The 26,526-nt window shown below is 42.9% G+C and overlaps 1 protein-coding gene across 3 annotated transcripts in view; it reads left to right on the forward strand.

Annotated features, from left to right (window-relative positions):
- The first annotated feature begins 21,613 nt into the window (after positions 1–21,613).
- SERBP1 (SERPINE1 mRNA binding protein 1) overlaps positions 21,614–26,526 on the forward strand; it is a 29,494-nt gene continuing 24,581 nt past the window's right edge. For 2 of the 3 annotated variants that reach the window (XM_050963541.1, XM_050963542.1), the window contains exon 1: positions 21,616–22,115. In XM_050963541.1, coding sequence (XP_050819498.1) covers positions 21,722–22,115 — 394 coding nt within the window. In that variant the 5' untranslated portion in view covers positions 21,616–21,721. Of the gene's footprint in view, positions 22,116–26,526 lie in introns of all 3 variants that reach the window. The other variant, XM_050963543.1, reaches the window with a different exon arrangement.

Here is a 26,526-nt window from a genome sequence, read left to right on the forward strand (position 1 = left end):
GCTGAGCAGTTGCATGGATTGAGGTTGGGCCTAGTAGTGGCAGCTGCAGTTATGTTCACTGACACAGGAAGTGGCACCAGTGGCTTTTATCTAAAACAAAGTTAACTCTTTCTCTGTTTTTTAAAAGAGGGAGGAATGTAGGCAGGAAAAGCATAACACTAAGCTGTCTGCACCGAGCTACAGGGAATCACCATTTAAGGCATGGGCAAATTTAAGATAGTAGTGGGCAACTTAAAACCCTTTGGCAGGCCAAGGGGTTTGACACAGGGAGTGGTGCATGTCAGGTCCTGACCTGGGGGCTCTGACTGAGAGAGGAGGGGTTTGGGGGGTGGGTTGTTGGAGCTTAAGGGACCCCTGCCCAACCCCACAGCAGCAGCTCCTGTCCTGGGGGCTGGGCTGGGCTCCACACTCTAGTCCTTTGGCTTTCACCACAGTGTCGTGTGACGGGTGCATCTGTGTGCAGACAGCCCTCTCCCCTCCCATCCCCCTGCAATGCCCTGCCCTGCCCCCTTCCTAGTCCTGATGCCACCAGATCACCTGTCTTAAAGTGGGGCTATGGCAGGCCAAATAAAATGATCTGGTGGACTAGATGGAGCACTGTGCTGCCAGTTGCCCATCCCTGATGTAAGGTCTGTTCCGCTCAGTTTGAGATGGTTGAGTAAGGCCAGGTGTACCCTACAGACCTATACCAGTATAACTACATTGCACCTGGGTGTGAAAAATCCACCCCCCTGAACAATGTAGTTATATCAACCTTACCTCCCATGTAGACAGTGCTATGTTAGTGGGAAGGCTACCACCGCTTGGGGAGGTGGATTAACTATGCCAACAGGAGACACTCTCCCATCAGTGTAGGAGTGTCTTCACTTAAGTGCTATAGCGGCGTGTCTGCCTCAGTGCAGCTGCACCAATGCAGTGTTTTAAGTGTAGACCTGCCCTAACGCATGTATCTGCATTCTTTAGTCTGCTTTGTTTCTCAAGATATGTCACATACATTAATGAATTTATCCCGCTAACACCTTCATGGGATAGGCAATTATTATTCACATTCCACAGGAAATCTCGTAGAGCCAAAAACTGAATCTGGATCTTCTGAATCCCACACCAATGCCTTGACCACAAGGCTATTTGTTCTCGCTGGTCAGAGGCGTGGGAAGCAGGCGTGCAGAGGGTGCTGCAGCACTCCCAGAATTTATGCGGGGCTGCTGGCTCCACGTCTGGGGCTCCACTCCCCAGCTCGGGTCCTGGGGACCAGCTCTGCGCCCAGCTCCCCCGCTGCTGGCTCCACACCGGGGCCCTGCTCCTGGCCTTCCATCTGGGACTCCGCTCCCTGGCCCTGTACCCAGGACTTGGGTCCTACCTGCTGGCCCCGCTCCCCGGCCGCTGGCCCCACACCCCTCCTGCATCTGGGGCTCAGGTCCTGCAGCCAGTCCCACTCTGGAATTCACTCTCTCTTTAGGTCATCAGAGCCTAAATTTGTTGTTCTAGGGTAAGACTCTTCTGTTTACTCAGGCTTCTGCTTTTGTTTGTTTTTGGAGTGGAGGGAGGGGAGTAAAAGGTGCTTGTGGGGAAGACCAGACTTTGAGGTCTTCTGCTAACAGTTCATCTTGTTTTATTTTTCACTCTCCAAACACAGACAAACCCAGGTCCTGTTTAGGAATCTGGCTCATGTAGTCCCATAAATTCCTTCTAACACCAAGGGGTATATAGTTAGAACTACCACTACTGTTCATATATTACAGTATGAACTTTTTAGTTGAAAATTGTTAATGTTGTACATTGTTAATCTTTGTAAGTACACGTAGAGCTTTGGATGGGCCCATTTTATAAAGCAATCAATAAATGAATATTAAATGTGTTATTTTAGTATGACTAAATTTGTGCTTGGTGTGCTGCCATCCGTGGCTCTGATCCTGCATGTTGTTCCACACAGGCACCTGTTCAGAACCCCAGTGAAATAACTTACTCACATAAAATTAAGCATATGTGTATTTGGTTGTAAAATCAGGGCCTTAATCTTTAATTAATTTATCTTCTTATGAATGAAGGATGATGGTATACTGGATTGAGTGATGTTACATAGGCTCCAAAATACATGATATATACCTCTCTGCCCAGACATAGACTTCAGTCTGGGCCCTAAAGTCCTTTCTTGGAAGGGGAAATAGAATCATAGATTATTAGGGTTGGATGGGATCTCAAGAGATCATCTAGTCTAACCTCTTGCTCAAAGTGGGACCAATTCCCAAATCAACCCCTCAAGGATTGAGCTTATAACCCTGTGTTTAGGAGGCCAATGCGCAAACCACTGAGCTATCCTTCTCCCCCAAATACTTTTCTTCACCTCTCCTATAGTCAGCTTCTGAACACAAGCAAACTGGAGTGCTAGTGCCAGTAAATAAAAATTCATTTGGAATGATTTTCATTTGGATTCCTGCTTTGGGGATGCTGCATGTATAACTGAGCAGGCTATGAGCCCCTTTAAAAATCCTTAGTGGGATACTAGCCTGCCTTTAGGACGCTTGTACAGAGGGCCCCATGAAAGAGAGAGGTTTAGAGGGGTCAAATAAAAGTGATTATGAAAGGATTTTTATGTGTTTACTTCAATTTTTAAAATACAAGGTGCGCTGTATCTGTCACCTATGTCAATCATTTTGTTTTCCTCTCTATGAAGGGAGATGAAAGTTTGATTTGCAGATTACTGAGCATTCAAGAAAAAGAAAGTTTAGAAAGGAATAAATTAGTCTTAATTTCCAATCAAATGTGTATTGCTGCTTTGTAATTAACTGTACAACAAAATTGAAATGTGTCATAATGTTGAAAGCCCTACCACTAAATCTGTCTTTGTTATGTTATAACGATGTGTATGCTTAACACAGATATATTGTAGTAATTCAAATATTTAGCCCCTGCCGTATGAAAATCACTATATTCTCTGCTCAGTGCTATGCTGAAATGGACAAGTTACTGCAGGATAGCTGTGATGGCAAAGCTGCATGGGGAAATTTGTGTGACTCCTGCCTGTGCTATGCCTGCCTCTATGGGTTTCTTTGTTAGACTATGATGATAGGTATAAGTGCTATATAGTTCTAACCAGTGTTCACCCTCTTCCTGTGGTGTGTGCTACAAACTCAGCATTGCACACTGGAAAAAAGCAAGCAGACAAATCAACAGCAAGTTTCCTTAGTTTCTTAGAACCCATTTAATTCATCACCTGAGCAATATCTAATAGTCTAGAACAAAACAAACATTAAGCATCTCTTTGGCCCTTCTTATGCATGTGGTATTTATTTAAACTTTAACAGCCATAATTTTGAATTTAATGTCTGTTCTTCTTCTTGCAATAATTGTCTTATTTCACAATCGACCAGCACTGACAGCTAATCGGTGTTCTGTATTCAGAAAGAATAAAGTGCAAGGAACAGGTGATAGTATCACATTTTACTCTGTCACGATCTTCATTCAAGCTGTATAGAGGCTACAGTTGTAGAACAGCAATTTTTGAATGCTTGTTGTTTTCATAAAGCAAATTCCAAGTGCTCTGAAAATGCTCACCAGAACAACAAATTGAGCTAAATAAACAAAATCAATTGAGTCAATTAGTTAATTGTTTAATACCATAAAGTAGTATATTGAATACTTATTGAGATTTGGTAAGTAGGATCAGGTTTCTCCTTTTCTATTCAAAACCTCGCAGTATTCCACAAAGAGTGGGAAAAGATCTGTCCCAAAAGAAAGCTCTTAAAATTGTCTTTATCTTCACAACGCTGTACACTTTGATAGTGAAATACTCTGTAAAACATACATCTGACAACTATCTGCAAGATTTCAAAACCTTCAGCTTAATGTGGAAACATCAGAAATACTGTTAATGGAGCCAGACTGCAGACAGGTACCTTTTCTCCCCCTTAAACTTGTTGCATTTCTTATTACCCACTTAACAGTGCGTAATAAGCTGCCAGCCAACAGCTGTTAGCCAAGCTTGACAACAGTGTAGCGTGTCATAAAGCTCTCAACTCCTCATTTGGTAAGGAGTGCAGCAGTAGTTCCTTTGGTAGGTTATCTATAGGTCAGTTGCAGCCATGTAACATTGTTGCATATTGCAGCTATAAATAGCACCAGTGATCTGTTTCTGTGGGTGGTGAAAGTGTTGGCTTTGATGCAATGAACCTGTCCTATACAAAGCCTAAACCTGTATTAATCTATTCAGTATTTAAGAATTTTCAACTCAAATTATTTTTCATTTGTCTAGCAGTATATAAGGTTCCTATCAATGCACAGTACTAATAAGGTGACTAGCCTGATGGCAATGTGGGGTAGTTCAGTGCTTTGCAAGTATTAATACAATACAGAGACTTGATTACAAGCAAAAGTTTAGGTTAAAAATTCTTGCCAAATGCTATTTAATGCTCAAGCAAAGATTAGTCACAGATCAGACTTTTAGGATTGACTACAATTCTATATCATGGAATGTGCATGAAAACATGTTTCCAGTAGAAAATCAGTGTCATTTCCCTGATCTAGCTGCTTATTTTGCTATGTCTGGCAGTTAGAAAGTCAAGAAGCCTAAAACCCCATCACTTGTGTGTCTCTTTTCTGGCTGTAGTGCAAATTCTGTCTTTACTTAGTGTAAAAAGTAGCTGGGTTTGTTTCAATAGAGTTTAACTGAGGTTGGCTAACACAGGTGTACATGCTCATCTGGACACTCCACAAACTCTGCTTTCCAGGACACACAAGTCTGTAAAGTGCCTAGCGCAATGGGCCCCATGTTCGTTTGACCCTTAGGCCCTACCAGAGTAAGCTTGGTTGAAAACAAAGCAGTCATGTACAAACGTTGGCTAATTCAGGTTAATTGTCAATCAGTGTTAGTTCAATTTAAAAAACCCTGCTGTGCACAAACCCTGAGATGAAAAGGCAGTGCAGTCTGGTAGACCAAGCGCAAGGCTAGGAGCCAGATACAGTTGGCTGTAGGGGCCCCTCCATTCAATCATTTCCAATAACATTTTGTAGAAAAATCAACTTCTTTGGCTTACCTGACTGAAACCTGCTGTGCTATGTTTCAGTTCAAATTAAAGATATTAAAATGTCGCCTTTCTTGAATGGTTTCCCCTTGGCCCATGTACAAGTGTTTCTGCTAGTTGACTTTTGGTTGAATATTCCCTCTCACTCCCATTAAGAGAGTGTCAACTTTTACGATGGCTCTTGCAATCATAATCTTGTCTTCTGCCTGTTTTTCCAGTGGACTGTCTGCTTGGCAAACAGCCAAAGCTCTTTAACCAGTATGTATTCTGGCTCAGTGCAGAGAGCAGCAAGAAATGGATAGGGTCAAGATGAAGACTTTTGAGGACCTTCCAGCTGTACTTTGCTCCAGAGAGATGTTCTATAACAGTAAGTTACAATACTGAATAGGAAAGGGGGAGGGATATTTTAGTCATGGTTTCTGCTACACTGTATTTGACATGGTCTAAAAGTATTCAGAAGTTTATCAGGTTAAACATGTCACTTGGTGAGTTGGGTTTCAAGTTTAACTTAAAGCCAATTAACCCTTCCATTTTACCAAAGTTGTTCTGTTCCGTTGTTGAAAGGTAAGATGACTGTCCATTCTATATATGTCAAGGTTTCTTCCTATGCTTTCATGGCAGATATCAAAAATTAGATGTAGACTCTAAACACACTATTTCAGAATGGTTAGAAATGGATATTGTGTTTATGGCCAGCGCTAGTAGAAGATTGCAGATGCCTGAAAACTGAATTCTGCAATTTATGAATTAATGTTTTTGGTCTTCTGTAGAATTTGATTTAAACACTGGAGTTTGACTTAACGTGGCTGAATGGAATACATGCTTAGTGTTCTAGACTTGTTGGTGTGCAACTAAAATAGGTATGTAGTCCAGGAAAAGTTAAAGAATGAATCATGTATTTCCATAATATTTTGTTGCTTTTATACAACGGAATAGCAATGTATTAATCGGTGATCACATAAAAATGGTCTCCTCTGGGTTACTTTTAAGCTGATGTTCTAATATAACAAGTCTAGTCTAAGGCCTGTGCTACACACATCACACAGTTTAAAACCAAATGTGTGCCTTAAAACAGATTTAGGCCATATTTACACTAGGAAAAGGTGCAGTTTGAACATGTTGGTTAAAACATGTTAATTTGCTTTGTTCACCCTAGGAGTTTATCCTTTTACCTTGTTCATTGACTGAAGGAAACCTTAGTGTGGAGCTCAAGCAAAATGAGGTTGAAAAGAATCAGAAAACTCTTGCAAACCAAAGCAACAGGATTTTATACCTAGGTGCTATGAATATTTTAACAAGGAGTGCCTACAAACTTCCCCTTAACCTATAACAACCCCATCTACTATGGGTACTTGACTGTGGAATCTCTTTGTATAAACAGATGCCTTATCATAACAAACCAATAAAAAACTATCAATACCACTCAGCAAACAAGTACATTAAGCATCTCATGTGGCAAATGTTTATACTTTTGTTCCTGGAAAAATATGTTTATGTATTGATATTTTAGCATAGTGTTCAACTTGTGTAATTTGAAGGGAAGATGGGACAGGCTGAACACTTATCCAGGAGTATTTTCCTTTAATTTTTTTATTTACCTGCTATTTGGTGAAATCTGATCCATTCCAATAGCAAAATACTTGCTCTAGCAAAATATGTTTTGAGTACTAGGGATATCTTTGTGGTAACAAAGAGTTAGCCGTATCCTGAGAATGGGGTGAGCTTCCTTACAAAGGACAATTATCCCAAACTTCCTTTCAGTTTGGTAGCAGCATTTTAATAAGGGACTCCTGAGAGCCCCCATTGTAGGAAAGATTGTTCAGCTAATGCAGTGAAACTTGGGCTGCTATGATGAGCTGAAAATACAATGATTTCAGCCTTGTCTTAATGCAAAAATTGACTAAATAAACCTGATTACACATGGGGTTGCACCAATTTAATGTAGACACTTTTAAACTGATTTAATGAAATCAGTTTCTAAGGCAACTACATTAAATTGATGCAACTTTTGTGAGTAGACAAGAAAAAAGATGTTAATATGAAATTGTTACTTGATGGGTTTTAAAATCTATTGTAACAAAAGCATTGCAACTGATTTGAAAGGCATATGCATAGCCTAAGGTAATTATGATTAGAAGGGTATCTATTTAAGTGTGGGCCTATGAAATACATTCTGATCTTTAAATATGCTATAGCCTATACTTCCATTGAGTTGTTCCACATATTTGCAATACTAATTGTTCTTGTTTCAGACTCTACACTTGATGCTACTTCATTCTAATTGATTATTTCCTGATTAGATAAAACAGTTAGTTAATCTTAAAATTCATTTATTTACTAATATATCAAGAGCATTTGCATTGTGGCTATTACCCACTTGTAAGGTTTTCTCTCTTTGAAACAATCAACATGTTTTATTGATAACTGTAACAATGACTCTCTGATCTAGTTTCTTTGAGTAGGATACACTGAAGATGCCTTTAGTGGCAGAACACTTGAAAAAGCAACAGTTAGGTCATAAAGATCAACTAGTATTTTCTTTTAAATGTGAATTTTAATGCTAATGAAAAATGCCACATTGGTAGTGCTAGAGTGTAAGGTATTCTGCATATCTACAAAAAGTGCAACCTGGGCAGCAATAAAGCAAACTGTACCACCAACACGTCTCTCTTCTGACAGAGGTGTCGTTTATATAATTGAGTATATGTGGTGAAAAGGGGTCTGGTCTATACTAGGAAATTAGGTTGGTATAATTACATTGCACAAGGGTGTGAAAAATCCTTTTGGCAGGGGTGGAGTACGTATGCTGACAGGAGAACCCATCCCATTCGTGTAGGTAGTGTCTTCACTGACCTACTGCAGTGGTGCAGCTGTGCCATGATAGCAGTTTATGTGTAGACATACTCTGAGTTTAACCATAATTCTTAAAGCAAGTTCAGTCATATGACCATTATGGCTCACAAGCTGTGTTTGGAAACATGTACCTAGCTGGAAATGTTACAGTGACACATACAAAGCCGAAGTACCAGAATCACCCAATGAGAGATCGGTTATGTCTACACTACAGCTGATGTCGGCAGAATTTATGTCACTTGGGGTGTGAATAAAGCACCCCACCTCCTGAGTGACATAAGCTACCCTGACATAAGCGCTGGTGTGGACAGCGCAGATACACCTCTGCAAGTGGCAGAAGCTAGTTTTGATATGCTGGTGGGAGAACTCTCTGCCGTTGGCCTAGAGCATCTTCACCAGATGTGCTGCATCAATGCACCGGCCTGCTGCAGTTCTGTATGTGTAGACGTGGCCATAGATAGAGCAGGCCAGAGCAGATAGGATAAGCTCTGATACAGTGGAGTCAGTAGTCAGTTTAGAACTGTAAATGTTTAGAAAGCAGCTTGATTAAGCAAGATATTAAAATTAAAGTTAAACAGGTTGAGGGAGTGTTCGTAGAGAGCTGATAAGTATTGAAGAGAGATCCTGGTGTCTGAGTTAATTGGCGGAAGAAATTATTAAAGATAATACTATGCACTAGTGTTTAAACACTGCAATACTTTTCTGTATTTAAATGTTACAAAGTACCTTGCTTCTGGTATTTAAAATAGACAAAGGTAAAATAGTTACTAGTTAAGTTACCTCATCAAGATTGGAAAGAGGCTAGTGTGGAATGTAAGGTATAAAATATATTAGATAACTTGGTAGTTAAAAACACACAACACAATTAAAGTTAGTGGGAAAATATTCTGAAGTTTATAATACACAAATAAAGATGAAGTAATATTTTGAAGTAAGTGTCTCTCTCTCTCACGCCCACACACTGTACTATTATATGGGAGGGAGATCCAAAGATGCTTCTCTCATTGACAGGTAACACATGTTATTGTAGCCATGTTGGTCTCAGGATTTTAGAAAGAGAGGAGGGTGAGGTAATATCTTTTACTGAGCCAACTTCTGTTGGTGAGAGAGAGAGACTTTGAGCTTACGCGGAGCTTTTCTTAGGTCTGGGGAAATATACTCAGACTGTCACAGCTAAATACAAGGTGAAACAGACTGTTTAGCATAAGTAGTTAACAGTTATAGGGAAAAAATAGGGGGACGACTATATAGGTTATAGATTGTTGTAATAAGCCATAAATTCAGTGTTTGTATTCAGTCCATAATTTTTAGTATCGTCTTTTAAAGGTGTTGTACAGGTTCCTTTGAGGATAAGGACTGATAGGTCAGATATAGAGTGATCACTGTGTGCAAAATATTCACTCTCAGATGATAGGGTGTTTTTGTCTTTTATCATATTACTGCGTGAGTTCATTTGAAAGCATAGTTATTGTCTGATTTCACCCACATAGTTGTTTTGGAGGCATTTAGTACCCTGGATGAGGTACCCTGTGGATGAGATGCATTGTGGGCAGTGTTGATCATTGTAGCTGTGCAGATGTGTCTACAGGTTTTGCATCAGCTGTTGTGGCAGGGTCTGTTGCTGCTTTGCGTTAGTGTGTCCTGGTCTTTGGTGAGCTTGCTTCTGATGGCGAGCTTGGAGGTTGTTTGATGGCCAGAAGTTGGAGTTCAGAAAAGATTTCTTTCAGGATGTGGTCCCCATCGAGCATGGGCTGTAACTGTTTGTTTGATGATACTCGGTATGAGTTTCAGTGTGGGGAGGTACATGACAACTGGAAGTGTGTGATCAGAGGGGAGTTTATTTCTCTATTGTATCAGGTTTTCTAGGGGTATTTGGGTGGCCCATTTCATGATACAATCTACTTATCCGGTGGGGTGCCCTTGTTTGGTGAAGGCAGTTTTAAGTGTGTTAAGGTGTATATCCTGGACTTTCTTGTCCGAGCATATTCTGTGATATGAGTACCTGGCTGTGGATAACCGACTTCTTGGTGTATTTGGTGTGGCTACTGGACCTGTGAAGGTAGGTGTGGTGATACATAAGTTTCTTGTATATTGTTGTCTGTAGGGTTCTATTGGTGTCCAGGAAGTTGATACTAGCGAGGGAGTGTTCTAAAGTGACTTTACTGGTGGTGGTTGAAGTTCTGGTGGAAATTTGAGGCAATTTAGGTCATCTGTTCAGAGGATGAAAATTTCATTAATGTATCTCAGGTATATCATTGGTTTCTTGGTGATTTGTCCCAAAATTCTTCTTTAAGTTTGCTTTGCTATATACTAAAAATCATGGACTGAATAGAGATACTCGATTTACAGTTTATTGCAGCAATCTACAGCCCACTTAAACCTCCCCACTCCCAGATTTTTCCCCCCTTTTCCTCTCCCCTCCCCCTTCAGTGGTCCCTTGTTGTAGTATGGTTAGCATTATGCTAACTACTTATGCTAAATGATATCTTACACCTTGTATTTAGTTGTGACACTAAACATTTCACAGACCTGAAGAAGAGCTCTTTGTAAGCTTTGGTCTCTCTCACCAACAGAAGTTGATCCAATAAAAGAGAGTACCTCAGCTAACTTGTCTCTCAGGTAACTTTCATTCACACATGCAAGGCAGCAAAGCTTCAGGTGCTTGAGGGCAAAGCAGAACAGTGATTTCACAAAGATACTACAGTATTTCTTAATAGCACTTAAAGTTAGGAATGAATTTTGAAGCGAGACGACGACAAAGCTAAATTAACCATTAAACAATTTCTACAAAGATATAACTCTTAACTGTACATATGTTATGTACTTATCAAACCATAGGTTAGTTCTCTTAAGCAGTAAGCCACATAATTTTGTAAGCCAACTGAAGTGTACTCAGCACTACACACCAGGTGTGAACAATAACTCTGGCAGTTACAGGTGAAAACATTGGCACCAAATCAGTTTTAAGTACAATGGTGTTTGAATTAAATCCTATAACTTAGTCCAGTTATGTTTATAAGAGAATTTTCCCAATTTTAAGCGACTTTAAGGCTCTGTTTCATTTTCCTCTGTCTACTGTAATTCTATTCTTTGGCTTATTTGGAATTAGGTTATCTTATAGTATCTATGGAAACTGATATGCTTATGACTTTGGTATTTTCCAATGAAGAGTTTCTACCAGCCCAAAAGTCTTGTTTTATGGAATAGGGCTAAAATCTAATAGGTTCAGTATTCTAGGAAAACAATAATTATGCTCTTCGAGGCCAAATTCTGACTTCCTTTGAAGCCCAGAAATGCCCCAAGGAATTTTAGCAATAAGCATTGACTTCCACCATCTTAAATGTGCAGAAAGATTTAGGAACTTCTCACTCTTCCTTCTGTTGTTCAGTGTGCAGTCTTTTTTCATGGTGGGATTTAGGATTCTGTCTTCAGGGAAATCTCTTTTCCCCAAGATGCTAATAATTGTGATTCTGGATGTTAGTGTCCCAGGATCTAAGGTTGTTCTTACTGAAGGACTCTTAGTCAAAATAAAAAACATCTCTCTTAGAGTTAAACAAACACTTATTATGTGGACTGGACCAGTTCATTGATCTGTTGAAGGTAGGTTTTGCTGGACAAAGATTTTGAGCTTGAAAATCCTTTCTATGTTAGAATCTCCCCTTTGATTGCACTGGGGAACTTGGTCTACCCCCAAAGGCACATTTACCATTGGCCTGTTTTCTTTTGGGGAGGTGGTCATTGATTAACTGGACAGGTCAAAGTGTCACAGCAAGTTTCCTGCTCACCCAATAGATGGCATTCAAGCCTCACACAAAGTTCCTTTCCAAGGGTTTCCAGCCTTTCCTTGGAATCCTTAATGTCTTCTTTAGCATAGTTAATTAAAACATACACTAACAGAATTGTTCAAAGAGTCTTTTGGCTCACTTTCTGTTTCTAGTTCTTGAACCACCATTTAACAACAAAATAAAGCTTTCTCATATTGTAACTAGGTAATTATCTTCCGGAAGTTGTATTCTTCATACTCTACTCAAATTCAGGTTAAAAGTTTTGTTCCAGCCCACTTACAAATGCGGGAAGAAATTATACCCCATTTGATTCTAATTTACAACAACTTCCAGGTTCATTATAAAATCAGTATCCTAATTCCAAATGGTTAGAATAGTTTATCTGGTTTTAAGCATTACACTTGATACTTCAAAACACTAGCAATAGAACAAGAGTGCTCCTTTTTACTAATAATGGCGTCACAGTTACTCCACTTAATCTTTTTTATACCATGTTTCTGGATTTGTTAATATGTGAGCATACACTACAGTTCTATATACCAAAATCTTCTGTTTGTTAGTAAAAATATATTTTCATATATATGTTTGTGGTAGTGTAGCTGTGTTGGTCCCGGGAAATTAGAGAGACAAGGTTGGTGAGATAATAGCTTTTATTGGACCAACTTCCATTGATGAGAGAAAAGAGCTTTCAGGGGTGCTGGAACTAGGGCTGAGATGGGGGTGCACTCACACCCCCTGGCTTGAAGTGGTTTCCATCATGTATAGGTTTTACAGTTTTGTTCAGTGGCTTTCAGCACCCCCACTATAAAAATTATTCCAGCACCACTGCGAGTTTTCACAGAGAAGCTGTTGCTAAGGAGAAATGAGCTTCTCTGTGAAAGCTCATCTCTCTCACCAACAGAAGTTGGTCCCCTAAAAGATATTACCTCACCCACTTTTCCAGATATATGTGAACTTATTCAGTGATACAAAAACATACTTTATTAGAAAAACCTTTGTTTGATTACTTTACGCCAGGAGTCCACAACCTTCGGCACGTGGCCCATCAGGGTAATCTGCTGACGGGCTGCGAGACATTTTGTTTACATTGACTGTCCGCAGGCATGGCCCTCTGCAGCTCCCAGTGGCTGCAGTTCGCTGTTCCTGGCCAATGGGAGCTGTTGGAAGCGGTGGCCAGCACGTTTCTGTGGCCCGCAGCTCCCGTTGGCTGGAACAGCAAACCACGGCCACTGGGAGCTGCGGGGGGCTGTGTCTGCGGACAGCCAAGATAAACAAAATGTCTCGCAGCCCACCAGCGGATTACCTTGATGGGCTGCATGCCTAAGGTTGCTGACCCCTGCTTTAAGCCTTAACCAAGAAGTCATAATGTGAGTTGGTCTTAGAGTTTTATGGCTCTCTAGATGGCTAAAACAGTTGTTTACTTTTGTTCACCTTATGAACTAGGGAAAGTTGTGAGATACTTATTAAGTTAATTTGTTTGCACGTTGCTGAGAGGTGCATTAATGGTTGTGATGGAACTATTTAGTTTGCTCCAAGTGAAGAAATAAGCATTTCCAAAACAATTTCAGAGATGTTGATTTTAAAAACACTTAGGTTAATAGTCCCACTTTGCTGGGATCTTGACTCTTTAACAAGGAGAGATTGCCGGAATGGGAACAGAGAAAACAGACTGTAGCATCCTTTGTGTGTAGGTTTGTGTGTCACTGTGACAGATCCAGGCCAGTGGGGTACAGGAGTCTGGTTGAGGGCAAATATACAGGTCACTGGATGAGTAGTTTTCTGTTCCCTCAGTGACCAGAGCAGGGGCTGCACTAGAGTAATCAGGAACCTGCTAGAACCAATTAAGGCAGACAGGCTGATTAGAACACCTGCAGCCAATCAAGGCAGGCTAATCAGAACACCTGGATTTAAAAAGGAACTAACTCCAATCAGGGAGTGGGGAGCCAGAGGGGAGGAAGTGTGTGTGAGGAGCTGGGAGCAAGAGGCGTCAGGATCTGAGAGTGAGAGGGTGTGCTGCTGGAGGACTAAGGAGTACAAGTGTTATCAGACACCAGGAGGGAGGTCCTGTGGTGAGGATAAAGAAGGTGTTTGGAGGAGGCCATGGGGAAGTAGTCCAGGGAGTTGTAACTGTCATGCAGCTGTTACAGGAGGCACTATAGACAGCTGCAATCCACAGGGCCCTGGGCTGGAACCCGGAGTAGAGGGCGGGCCTGGGTTCCCCCCAAAGCTCCCAACTCCTGATCAGACACAGGAGGAGTTGACCTAGACTGTGGGGAAGATCACTGAGGTGAGCAAATCTGCCAATAAGCGCAGGACCAACCAAGGTAGAGAGGAACTTTGTCACAGTCACTTATGAGAAGATGAATTGAAAGATACTAAGCATATTTTGATACTAAGCATATCTTTGGCATGTTACCTTTTATTTTAGACTTTGTGATTTAGTTTAATACAGGCTTATTCAAGATGTTAATAGAAATCTAGATGAAAGTGGGGAAGGACAGGTCACTCTTTAAGGATCTTGAATGTGTGGAGATATGAAGGCTTGGCCTCCACTACGAAGTTAGGTCAACGTAAGGTGACTTGGTGGGGGTCTAGTTGTGCATCTGTCTAAACTTACATTTGTGTCCCACCATGGGCTGTGGGTGGAACCCCCCTTTGGGGAGGCTAGCCCTTGGCTCCACCCCTTCTGCCTACAGCCGGAGCCATGAAACCACCTGTGCCACCTGCAGTCACAAGTCCCCTCCGCCCAGAACCCACCCCTGACTGCAGGTGCCATGGGCCAGCCGCAGACTGGAAACCCTCCCACCCCTTCAGCTGCAGGAGCCCCAGGCTGGCCAAAGCCGTGCTGCACCTCCCCTCCCCTGACCCAGCCTGCCCAGGGGAAAAGTGTCTGTTAGAAGACGCTTTTGATATGTCCCATGCAGATTCGGGGCAGCTGAGGAGGCATATGTGCCTCCTCAGCCACCCTGGAACCTGCATGGGACATAATAAAACAAAAACTTTGCCGCCAAACCCTGCAACCGGGGGTCCGGCAGCTGCAGCAGGTCCAGTGGCCATGGCAGCGCTGGGGGAGGCAGAGCCTCCCTGGCAGGGGCGGCTCCAGGCACCAGTGCAGCAAACACGTGCCTGGGGCAGCAAACTGCGGGGGGCTGCGTGCTGGTCACCGTGAGGGTGGCAGCGAGGCAGGCTTCGGCGGCATGCCTGCGGGAGGTCCACTGTCCCGCAGCTTCAGCAGCAATTTGGCGGTGGCTACGGCGAAGGCACGGGACCAACAGATCACCCGCAGAAATGCTGCTGAATCCGTGTGACCAGCGGACCACCCACAGGCATGCTGCCGAAGGCTGCCTGACTGCCGTGCTTGGGGCAGTAAAAAACATAGAGCCGCCCCTGCTCCCCGGCCTGTTATACCTGCCATTCATATGTCCCACCATGTAAGTGTGCCATTACAGTGAGGCAATAAAACCACCTCCCTGAGCAGTGTTGAGCCATGGTCAATGTACTGAGGACAACACAGCATGAGTAGACTCTGTGGTACTTATGTCAATCCTAACAGTCCTCTAGCAGCTGTCCCAAAATGCCCAACACTGATCACTCTAATCACAATTGTGAACTCCACTGCTCAGGGCTCACAGACACCAGAAGGTCTCCCATCCCTTTTAAAGCCCACTGAATTTTTGAAATGTCTTTTCCTGATTGTCCAGCTTGGTGAGCACACCTTTCAGCTCTCCGTTCTTGTGAGGATCTGACCCTGCCGGCGACACGCTCTGGCTTGGAGTAGATGAGAGATATTGGATCTCTACGGCCTGTGGGCAGAAGAGGCTGTGCAAGCACAGCTACAGACCAGCCATAGAAATGTGGACATCTACCCAGGGCCGCCCAGAGGATTCAGGAGGCCTGGGGACTTTGGCAGTGGGACTCCTTCCACTCCGGGTCTTTGGGGCACTTCAGCAGCGGGTCCCGGAGCGAGTGAAGGACTTGCTGCTGAAGACCCAGAGCGGAAGAAGCCCTCACCGCTGAATTGCTGCTGAAGACTCTCATGAGGGCCCCTGAAAATTCTCGTGGGGGCCTCTGTGGGGCCCAGGGCCTGGGGCAAATTGCCCCACTTGCCCCCCCCCCGGGCGGCCCTGCATCTACCAGCAGATTGCATGGGGGATGCAGAAGAGGTATGAAACGGACTTGCAGGAGTGACGCGTGAGTTGAAGGAACTGTGTCAGGCATATCAGAAGGCCAGGGAGGCCAACACTGCAGTGCCGAGCCACAGACTTGAATCTTTTACAAAAGGCTGCATGCCATGTTTGGTGGAGACTCCACCCCCACCCTGCAGACCACAATGAATACCACAGCCCCCTTGCATGAACCATGAGGAGATGGAGGGCGGAGGAGGATGTGTGACATGCAATCAGGGGGTCCAGCTGTGCCATTAGTCAGAACCTGTTTGAGACTTTACCACAGCCCAATCAATCCAAGAAGCAAAGCATGGTTAGCCCAAGGAAGCTCAGGTAAGTGTGAAATTGTATTTCCCATTGCAATGATGTACTGATGGTGCCCCCAACTTAACAGGATTCAGCTATTGACTTTTCATTAACTTACTCGTACTGGAACAGGTAGCAGTACAACAAGAAGAGGAAGAGTTATCTCCTTTTCATTCCCCTGTGGAGTTAGGAAAGAGGGGTTTGTTTATGTCGCTGGGATGTCCCTTGAATCCTCCTGAGAGATCTCAGTGAAATTTATGCGGAGGTACTCTGCAGTCCTCTCCTGACAGTTTCTAGGGATGGCAGCCTTATTTCTTCCTCTCTGGTAGGATGCTTCCCGACACCAGTCAGCAATCGCTTAGCAGGCACCATTGCAGCACACAGCAGGCTAGCAGAATATGGGCTCCAAGAAGCCCGCAGCAGCTGTGCTCTCTGTGTCTTAGTTACCCTCAGCTAAAATCACCACTACCTATGGAAAATGGTGCCAGTATTTAGTGACATTGTCCTATACTCATAGTTTCATGTAACCAAGCAATTCCCTTCTCATTTCCATCACCCCTGGCGGGCCATACTCACCATTGCTGATACTGTGAGTGGTGCCATACACAAGCACTCTGATGCAGATGTGTCAATAAGCACGTCTTGGTTAAAACTGTAAAGGGAGCAAGGGAAGGGGGAGTTCAGAATCTCAAGTTTCACTTTCCATTGTGACTATACCGATGATAGTATATCTGTGTGTTTTTTATCTGACGCTGCTACTGTTGCAGCCTTGGGGGGTTCCCCTCCATACATGAGTGCCAGAAGCTCCCTAGAAATGGCGGGGGCATCGGCACCAGAACCGTGTCCCGCCCTCCATTCCTCTCTGCCCTCTTCCCCCATTGCTTGCCCATAAGGCAGGAAAAAGATGCCCTCCCACTTCTATAAGTGATGGGGCCATGGCCCCCCTGTTCAGATACCCCTTAGCTGAGTTACTCCAGCATCAGCACGTACAGCCTCTCACTGGTTGGCCCAGCTGTGGGACTCTTCCTAGTGTGTGTGCTGATCCCAGAACAACTCAGCTAAGGGGTGCCTGGGGGGGAGGGGGTAATAGAAAAGTAGACCTTTCTGTGGCAAGGTGGTCTGGTGCCAAAATAGGGATATTAAAATTGTATATACTGGGGCCAAAATCAGATCCTTTAGGGACTCCAAGTAATTCAGCCTCTATGTCTGTTAATCGTAGGAACTTCTGTCAAATTTGTAAATCAGGGTACCAGTTGTAATGGGTGCTTTTTTCTGATGATGTGAATATTCATCCACCAGGACCTAGAATGAGATCACCCAAACACTTTATAGAGGACCCACGCAGGTGAAAACTAATGTTGATCATTAAATCAAAGCTGGATTTGACTTGGTGACCTAGAGGTGAGTAACAGCTGTGAAATATGATGGACTAGGTAGTAGCACTGTTTTCATCTCAAATTTCTGATTCTCTGAAGGAGTAGGACTGCACATCTCAAGTACTAATATATTCTCCCTGGCTCATAATACAAGAGTAGGAGGACATTTAATTATATGAAAAGGTGGTACATTCAAAACTAATAAAGGGACTTTTTTTTCACTGCTGTGGTTTAAGTGTGAAACTTTTTGCTTTAGGAAGTCACTGAGACCACAAATTTTAACCAGATTCAAAAAGGGATTGTACATTATTTATAGTAACGCTGGGTATTTTTAATAGCCGTATAAATCACTATGAAAAAACTGGAATGGATATTAAACCTCATACTTCAAGGTTTAAACCAGTCTCTATTGGAGACCCAAATGAGACCTGTTAGGGGAAGATTATCCCACATCTTCCTACTATAAGGTTCTTACACTTTCCTCTAAAGCATCTGGTATTGGCTGCTGTCAGACAGGATAGTGGACTAGGTGGACTTCGGATCTGATCCGATCCAGTCTGGCAATTCAAATGTTAATGCATCTTGCACATCCTGGGTACACATTTCTTTAGTGCCTTTGCTGGAACATGTTTACCCTTTAATTATGCAGGGGATGATGAGGGTGGGGTTTCAAATGTTTACCTAGTATTTAACATGCAGGTGATCTTCATGTCTTATCTGCATTACTCTTAGGACTGTGATTTAACAGTATTCATCATCAGCATGTAAGAATCCTCTTAATCTCCAAATCAAATAGTAGATAACAGTAATTGACATCTTTCTGCTGTTCAGTGCATAGCACACTAACATTGTTTCCTCCTCCTTAATATGTGAAAGTCCTGAAAGTGGCTATTAGATGCATCTGAACTCAGAAATAATACAACAGTAGAGGCTATGGGAGCAACAATGACATTTTGTCACATAGTATGCAGCCAGAAGGCATCCTGTGTTTCAGAGGGTTTGTGCTAGGAACGTTAATTGCAACAAAACACCAATTACTGAATACAGTAATTCCAATATTAAAATGGGAAGTAGGGGGAATCTAAACAATGTTTCCCACTGGTCAATAGAGCAATAAAAATAAAAGTAAATGAAGTGATCTCCGATTTCATGGATGGATTGACACCTCTATTTTAGATTTTAAAATACCATGTAAAATGATCTGAACATATAAAAAATATAGTCAGTCACAGTTCTGTGATTCTTGCCTTCGCTCTGGGTTATGAACATACTCTTAAAATGTTTTTGTACACAGATAATTATATAAAAGTACCTGAAAATTGTAAATATACAGTGGCCAAATTGAGTAATCCCTTAAACTATCCTTATAAATGGCTTCTGTCTCATTATAAAAGTAGCATTAAATGTCCTTGGAAGGATAGCTGAAGAATATTTTATAAATGGTTCCACACCCACAGTGGAATCCTGAAATGCAATGTTTCTCTACTGACTCCTTATCTGTGGGTAAACGAACTGGGCCTGTAATGAGGTGTTTTGAGTAGGTAGCTGACATGGATATATTTTTTTAAATATCACATTTAGATATGAGTTGAGAATGCATCAACTACTTGGATTTTGCTTATTGCTTGATATTTATATTACTGTAGCCCTTGTGATTATTGAGCCATGTTAATACTAAGTCATTTTTTCTTTTGGTTTAAAGTACTTAAGATGCTGAATAACTTTCAGGCATGTGTGCTTTTTATACATTAAAATGTGGTGTAACTTGCAAAAATGTTTTAAAAAATAGGTTTAATTGTAGATTTACCAACCTTGGCAATATCTCTTTAAGGCAGTTCCTGTATTCATGAAGTTTTTCCATTTCAACAGTTAAATTTTGATACATTTCTGATTATTGCTAGCGTAACCCACTGATCAGTAAAAAGAATGAGGAGTATTTGTGGCACCTTAGAGACTAACAAATTTATTTGGGCATAAGCTTTTGTGGGATAAATCTCACTTCATCAGATGCATGCAGTGGAAAATACAGTAGGAACACACACACACACACCATGAAAAAATGGGTGTTGCCATGCCAACTCTAACAAGACTAATAAATTAAGGTGGACTATTATCAGCAGGAGAAAAAAACTTTTTTGTAGTGATAATTAGGATGGCCCAAACAGTTGACAAGAAGGTGTGAGTAACAGTAGGGTAAAATTAGCATGGGGAAATAGTTTTTACTTTGTGTAATAACCCATCCACTCCCAGTCTTTATTCAAGCCTAATTTAATGGTGTCCAGTTTGCAAATTAATTCCAGTTCTGCAGTTTCTCATTGGAGTCTGTTTTTGAAGTTTTTTTGTTGAAGAATTGTGACTTTTAAGTCTGTAATTGAGTGACCAGCGCGGTTGAAGTGTTCTCCGACTGGTTTTTGAATGTTATAATTCTTGACATCTGATTTGTCCAGTTTGGCCAGTGTACATGGCAGAGGGGCATTGCTGGCACTAGTTAGTGTGTGTTATGAGCACAGATGGCATCTCATGTGTAACAGAAGATGTTAACATGTTACAGCCCTCATCTACAGCACATAGCTCAAGTTGCCAAGACTCCTGCTTTTAGCTCTGGAGATCCCTGGACCAATCTCTAGGTTGGTGAAGATGGCAGCCATCACACCAGCAGTATGGTAGGTAGAGTTAATGACATAGCTCAGATCATATTGTTAATGGATGTGTTACATATATGTCAGCTGTGGAGCCCATTTCAGGCTTAGAGAGAGCCATATGAGCAAACCTCTGTTTGCACAGAGTTTCAAGAGGGGACAGTATGGTGCAGAGTTCATTGTTTGTTTAAGTGGAGCCTTAGTTATTAACACCTAAAAAATAGACTTTCATTGTCCATGCTGAGATGGCTGACAAGTTTATGCTTTAAAAAAAATGGTACAAAGTAAAATGGAGACTTAAAAATTGTCAATTTAAAAAACAATTAAAAATCTTGTCAGGCTTGAAAGTAGAAAAATCTGAACAGCATAGTTTCACTTAGGTTCAAAGCCAATTTATTTCTACTATTGTAAACCATTAAATGTCTGGGTTACAAACAGACAATATGAGTGAGGTAATATTGCAGCCAAAGTTTTGTTTTAAAGTAACTTTATACTGGCATTAAAACAAACCTATAAAACACTTCTACCTTTTCTAAAAGCATGATTTTACCAAGGCCAAATTTGAGTTGCCCCATAACTTGGAAGAGGTTACAGTCAGATTTCCCTGTTTTAAATTAAAAGTGTCTCTCTTTCACAACAGGTGAGGGAGAAACAAGTGCACAGTGAAACTGGCCCCAAGGTGCCCTCAGGTGCACGTTGTTAATCACAGTATATTTCCCCCTTTCACTCACTCATAGTAACCTTGTAACAATAGAAACCAAACATCACTTTTGCCTTTTTTTTTTTTTTTTTTAAAAGCTGTAGGTGCCCCTGTAGCAGGACCCATCTGTGTTCAAACACAACAGGGGCTAGGGCAGTTTCAGCTCCAGTGTGGACTCCTGTTGTTGTAACCAAGATCAGTGTGATGAAACATACCAGTGTTCAATCCTATTTATGGTAATACACTGGGAAGGGGGGCAGGGGAGGGGGGCTGATCCGTGGCTCTTTCCTGCACAGGCTGTGAACACCCTTTACAGTGAGGGGGAGCCAAGTATGAATAACGATCCTGGCTGCAGCAGCAGGGAGGCTGGGCTGTGCGGGGCCTTGTTTCCCTCACAACAGCAGCTTGCGGCCCCGCCACCATGAGCACAGTGCTAGGCGCTGGGGGCAGGGGAGGCCTGGCCCACGTGGGTGGCCCTGTTGGGGAGCCGTTGCAGCGGGGGCGGGGGGAGGCTGGGCCTGGGCGAGACAAGTGTCCGGCCGGGCCCCCGCTCCGGCTCTGCGTTGGCCTCCTTTCGCCACACACCAGCGCGCGTGCACCACCCCTCACAACACACGTGCTTAGCCCCCCCTCAACGCACGCGGGGCCTGCGCTGCATACTGGGAATTGTAGTCCCGCCCCTCCACGTGCGCGAGCTCGTGTCGCGGTCGGCCGCCTCCAGCTCCCGCCATGCTTTGCGCACGGCAAACCCCGGCTGTTCCTGGCGCCGGAAGAGAAGCGGGTCTCTTTGGGGCCGGCCATCTTGTGTGGTATCGCGAGCAGGGGGCTGGGGCCTGGGCAGCATCGGAGGAGGATCCCGCCGAGAGGGGCCCATCATGCCCGGACACCTGCAAGAAGGGTTCGGCTGCGTCGTCACCAACCGCTTTGACCAGCTCTTTGACGACGAGTCGGACCCCTTCGAGGTGCTGCGGGCGGCCGAGAGCCGGAGGAAGGAGAGCGGCGGTGGCGGGAGCCAAGGGGGCGGCGGCGGCGGGGCCCGCAGCGGGCAGGCGGCCCAGGCCAACTCCTCTGGCGGGGTCGGCAGCGGGGGCTCGGGCCAGGCTGGGGGAGGCAGCGGCGGCGGCAGCAGCAGCGCGGCCAAGCAGCTGCGCAGGGAGTCGCAGAAAGAGCGCAAGAACCCGCTGCCCCCCTTCGCTGCCTCGCCCGGGGGCGCCGGCGACCGCAGGGAGGAGGGCAGCGGACAGCCCGCCGCGCCGCTGAGGAAGGAAGGTGAGCGGGGAGGCGGCCCATGCGGCCCGCGCCCAAATACGCCAGGGTGGCGGGAGCGCCGCGGGGGGAGTTTCAGGCGCGAGACATGCGGTAGCTCTCCCTGCGCTGGAGTGGGGAGGGAGGCTGTACCCCCTGATGCGGGGTTCGGAGTCTCTAACCCCCCTTCGGCCTGCAGATGTGTCGCTACAAGCGGTGTCCCCCCCCGCAGTGGGGAGAGCTGCCGCCGCCGTTGGGTGACAGCCCGTCACCCCCACACGCGGCCTGGCTGCTCAGGCTGAACTTTGGAGTCACTAAAGCCTCAGGTGGGCCAGCCCCTGCTAGATCCCCACCGAGACACCACCTGCTCCTTGGGGTGGCGGGGTGGGGTAGTTGTAGGTCGTGGCCGCTGCTTCTCTACCCACGTGGGGGGAAGTGAGGCCTGTCGCACATGTTTGTTGGGAAGGAGGGTGCTGCATCCAAGTGGGGGTGAGGGGGTGGGCTGAAGGCCTTTTAACAATGTTAATTGCTGGGGATGGGTGGAGGAGGCTTGGGGTGACCCACCTATGCAGGGCTAGGAAAGAGAATTGAGTAAGACCGGCTGGTGCTTGTATGTTACCCAGTACTTGTGGCCCCGGAGCGTTGCACCGACAGACGTTTGAAGGCTGGATGTCCCTGTTAACGATAAGGGTCTGGGTGGGATGGCAGCCGCGTGTCGGGGAGGCTTGGCACGCTTAAAGTGTTGGGACGGAACATTATCAGCCGAGTCTGTTTTTCCAAAGGGAGTTGCATCACTTTTCAAAGCATCGTAGCCGCGCGCTAGTGTTAGTGAAGCTGAGCTAATTATTATACCTGAGCCACGTGCGTTTTCAGGATGTTGTCGATCCCCTTCCCTTAACGCAGTAGCCGAAGCTATCTGCCGCCGCCTTCCGCTGGCTGGGAAGCTCAAAATGGAGCCGTTTAATTTGTGGTGCATCTGTCGTCTTTATTTGTGTATGTTTGGACCCAGTTGTGGTAAAATTTTCATTGTTGAAGTGGAGTACTCACCGAACTGGTAAGAGAGGTGTGAGTAAGGAATCGTTTGGGAATACGAATTAGAGACTTATTAATAATCGTCTATTAAGCCTAAATTGCATCTCTAAAGACATGTCCCATTTAATAGTAAATTTAACACTCTTCTGGGTTCTTTTCAGTATTAGTTTATAGCCTTTCAGATTCATTCTGAAATACTGTTTTGGTTTTTTAAAGAATCATTTGAATTTGGCTTGAGATTAGTAATAAAAGTACATTGTCTTTCAGATGCGTTACTGCTGAAGTTAAATTTATTTGAGTGTATGGTAAAAATTTCTGTGGACTATAATAAAGTTTATTTTTTCTTATGAACAAGTGAAGGAATACAAAAATATAGTGACATTAAAATTAATATCTTTGATTTATTTTTTTATGGGTTGATCCTGCAAAAAAAAAAAAAACAACTTAATTTTGTGTGAATAGTTCATTGGCATGTAAATAATTTCCCCTGTTTTACAGATGTCAAAACTGAGGCATAGGGAGGGAAGATATTTGCCAAAGGTACCCTAGCAGGACAGTGATAGAGGGCTATTTATGTGTATAAACTTCAGCACATGCATGATTGATAGATTGTGGCCTAAATATGTAATGCTCATATAATTTTTGAGTGTATTGAAAGTACTTGGTAATACTTGGATAAAGAGCTGTTTGGCAAACTTGTAGGATAATTACGACTTAACCAAAACTAAAGGAGCTCTTAAAAATCTTACTCCCCAGAAGATTAGAAATAATTACAGTGCTAAAGATTAACACATTGCATTTCTTTTTAAGAAAAAGTATATTGCAATATTGTCTCTGGGTGCTTCTTTTAACTTTTGGTAAGAGCAAGAATAGCTTTAACAAAATGTCACTTTAACCAAGGAAATACTAAGTAAAGCATCTTTTGTGAAGGAAAAATAGGAAATAAAAATAAAAAATGTGTTTTCTGGGCCTATGGACATCTTGCACATCAAAGTCTGGTAGCTGGATTTTTTTCTGAGCAGTGGAATAACAGGTTCAGAAAATACCAACTGACAGTTACTAACCTGGTAGCTTTTTTGAAAGACCAGCTATCATAAATTTGCTCTGTCTTCCCTCATGAAATAGATTTTTAAATGTGGGTAATACATTAAAGCTGCAGAACGGTAAGATTTTGACCCTTAAGACAACTGTCATATTATAAGGGCCTGACTTTTTTGTTTCTTCCTGACCAACAGGGGCAAGTCCATTCAGTGAAATAATAAAGGTAGAGGGAGTTAAAAATGTGGCATATTGTATTAAGGAAAAATTCACTCATAAGTTTGTAAGCATTACTGATTTTCTTTAGAATACAAATGTTTTATTTCACTTTTAATAACATTCTTAATTTATATGCTAGGATAAATTTGTATATTAGTACATGTGTAAATACAAACATCAGTCATAAATAGTCATAACATTGTCTAAACTGCCTCCCCAATATATTAGTCTCAAATTGTAAGTGCTGATGGAACTGCACCTTCAGGAACTCATAAAAAAGGCTGCTAGAAATTAGGATTTTGGAGCTGAAAGCACTTAACTTGGACTTTTGAGATCTAAGTTCAGTTCCAGGTTCTGCAACATATGTCCTTTGTGGCCTGAGACCAGTCACTTAATTTCTCTTTGCCTCACCTGTGCATCTGTAAAATTGGGATAATACTTCCTTTCCTCCGAAGAGTTTTATTAAAGTAAGTATCAGTGAGTTTAACTTCCATCTTTTCATATGGAAAAGGATTATTTAGCAAGAGTTTAGGGACTTGAAAATAAGTTTGCAGGGTAAGGAAGTCATTTGTGTGTGTTTGTTTGGCTTGGATATCATTACGAATGTGGTAGTTCTTATCGCTCCACCCAAATATAGCATTGCTTTTTCTGCAGGCGGTTGTTCAGTTGGCTTATAATAGAATGTGAAATTTGGCAGTTTTAAATTTGAGATCAAAGACAACATGGTTCGACTCTTATGAATAAGAGCCTACAAAACAGTAGGTTCATAGGGAATATGGCTGTTGTGTTCAAAGCTGAATCATAATTTTTAATCATATGTATATATATATTTTTTTACTGATTTCAGTAGTTGTGTTGCTTTTTTCTAGTGTTGATATACATTATTTTCTGCTTGTTTTGATTTTGTTAAAGCAGCTGATGTTTCATGGAAATGTGTTTTTTTTTAAACCAGCCTCTGTATATTTTTAGCATTCTGAACTTTGCAATACAAAAGAGATTTGCTTAAAAGCAGGGTTTCCTTTTCCTTGCGTTGTTGCCCCTTCTGATCATAATTTATGAAGTCATAATGACCTTTATGACATAATATAGTTTTAAAGATATCAATTAACTTAGTTCCACATAAGGAGCGAAAAGCAAGAGGATATTAATACCAATAAACAAAGGTTCTTTTTTCATGAAAATAACCTTAATAGCGTAAAATGGGGAAATGAAATATCTAAAATTCTCTAACTAGAATGTGTTCAGGAGAGAAACATAGAAATCAAGCTGTTTCTGTTGATTTGAAATGATTTGGCTTGTTATGGAAGATAATGACAGAGTGGGAAACAAGCTTATAACACATTTGTTATGGTGAACTGACTATTTTCATTCTAAAGAGCAGTAAGCGAACTTTTTCTGGAAGACCAGTACCATACAATTGTCCATTTAGAGTCCTCCAGACATCCCACAGTGAAAAACTGGTAATAGCCCTTTAAAAGTGACCTGCAAATGGGAGTGGGGAAAGTGAACTCCTGCAGGGAGAAAATAACTTATGCTGGTGGCACAAAGTGTTCCTAAAGCTTGTAATGGTTTGGGTGAATCCTTCGCTGTCACAGAGCCAGAATAGCTGGTTCTACACCATTTGGTAGGCAGAGGGAAAAGTATGTCCATTGTATATCACTGTGGGGTCTCTGTCTGTGAGTAGGATGCCTACACAGCACAGTAATACAAATAGCAAACAATAATATCTGGGGTAGGAGGATGCTTGGTTAGAGCACATGGGACCTTGGCAATCCCCAGCCACTTAACCAGTCCTAGGATGAGTAAGGATGGAGCAGAAAGATGATGTAAAGGCACTTTCATCCATCCACACCTCAGAGCAGAGCTCTAGTGCATCTGATGCAGATGCTAACTTACTTTCTCTAATGTGCTTCAAAGCAGTGACACATCTAAAGCACAGTTGCCAACTTTCACGTGGTAAATAAGCACCCTGACTTCACAGTAAGGGAAAAATCAAGCTAATCTCATTTGAAAACAAGGCCAAAATGAACCAATCCCTAAGAACCCCAATTTCTATGTGACTAGATCTCCTCGGCGTGCAGTCTGGGACTGGTGGCCCTGCTGTGCACTCCTGACTCTCGACCCCTCCCCCCGCTTTCCAGGAGCC

The sequence above is a fragment of the Gopherus flavomarginatus genome, chromosome 7 (genome assembly GCF_025201925.1).
Source record: "Gopherus flavomarginatus isolate rGopFla2 chromosome 7, rGopFla2.mat.asm, whole genome shotgun sequence".
Lineage (NCBI taxonomy): Eukaryota > Metazoa > Chordata > Testudines > Testudinidae > Gopherus > Gopherus flavomarginatus.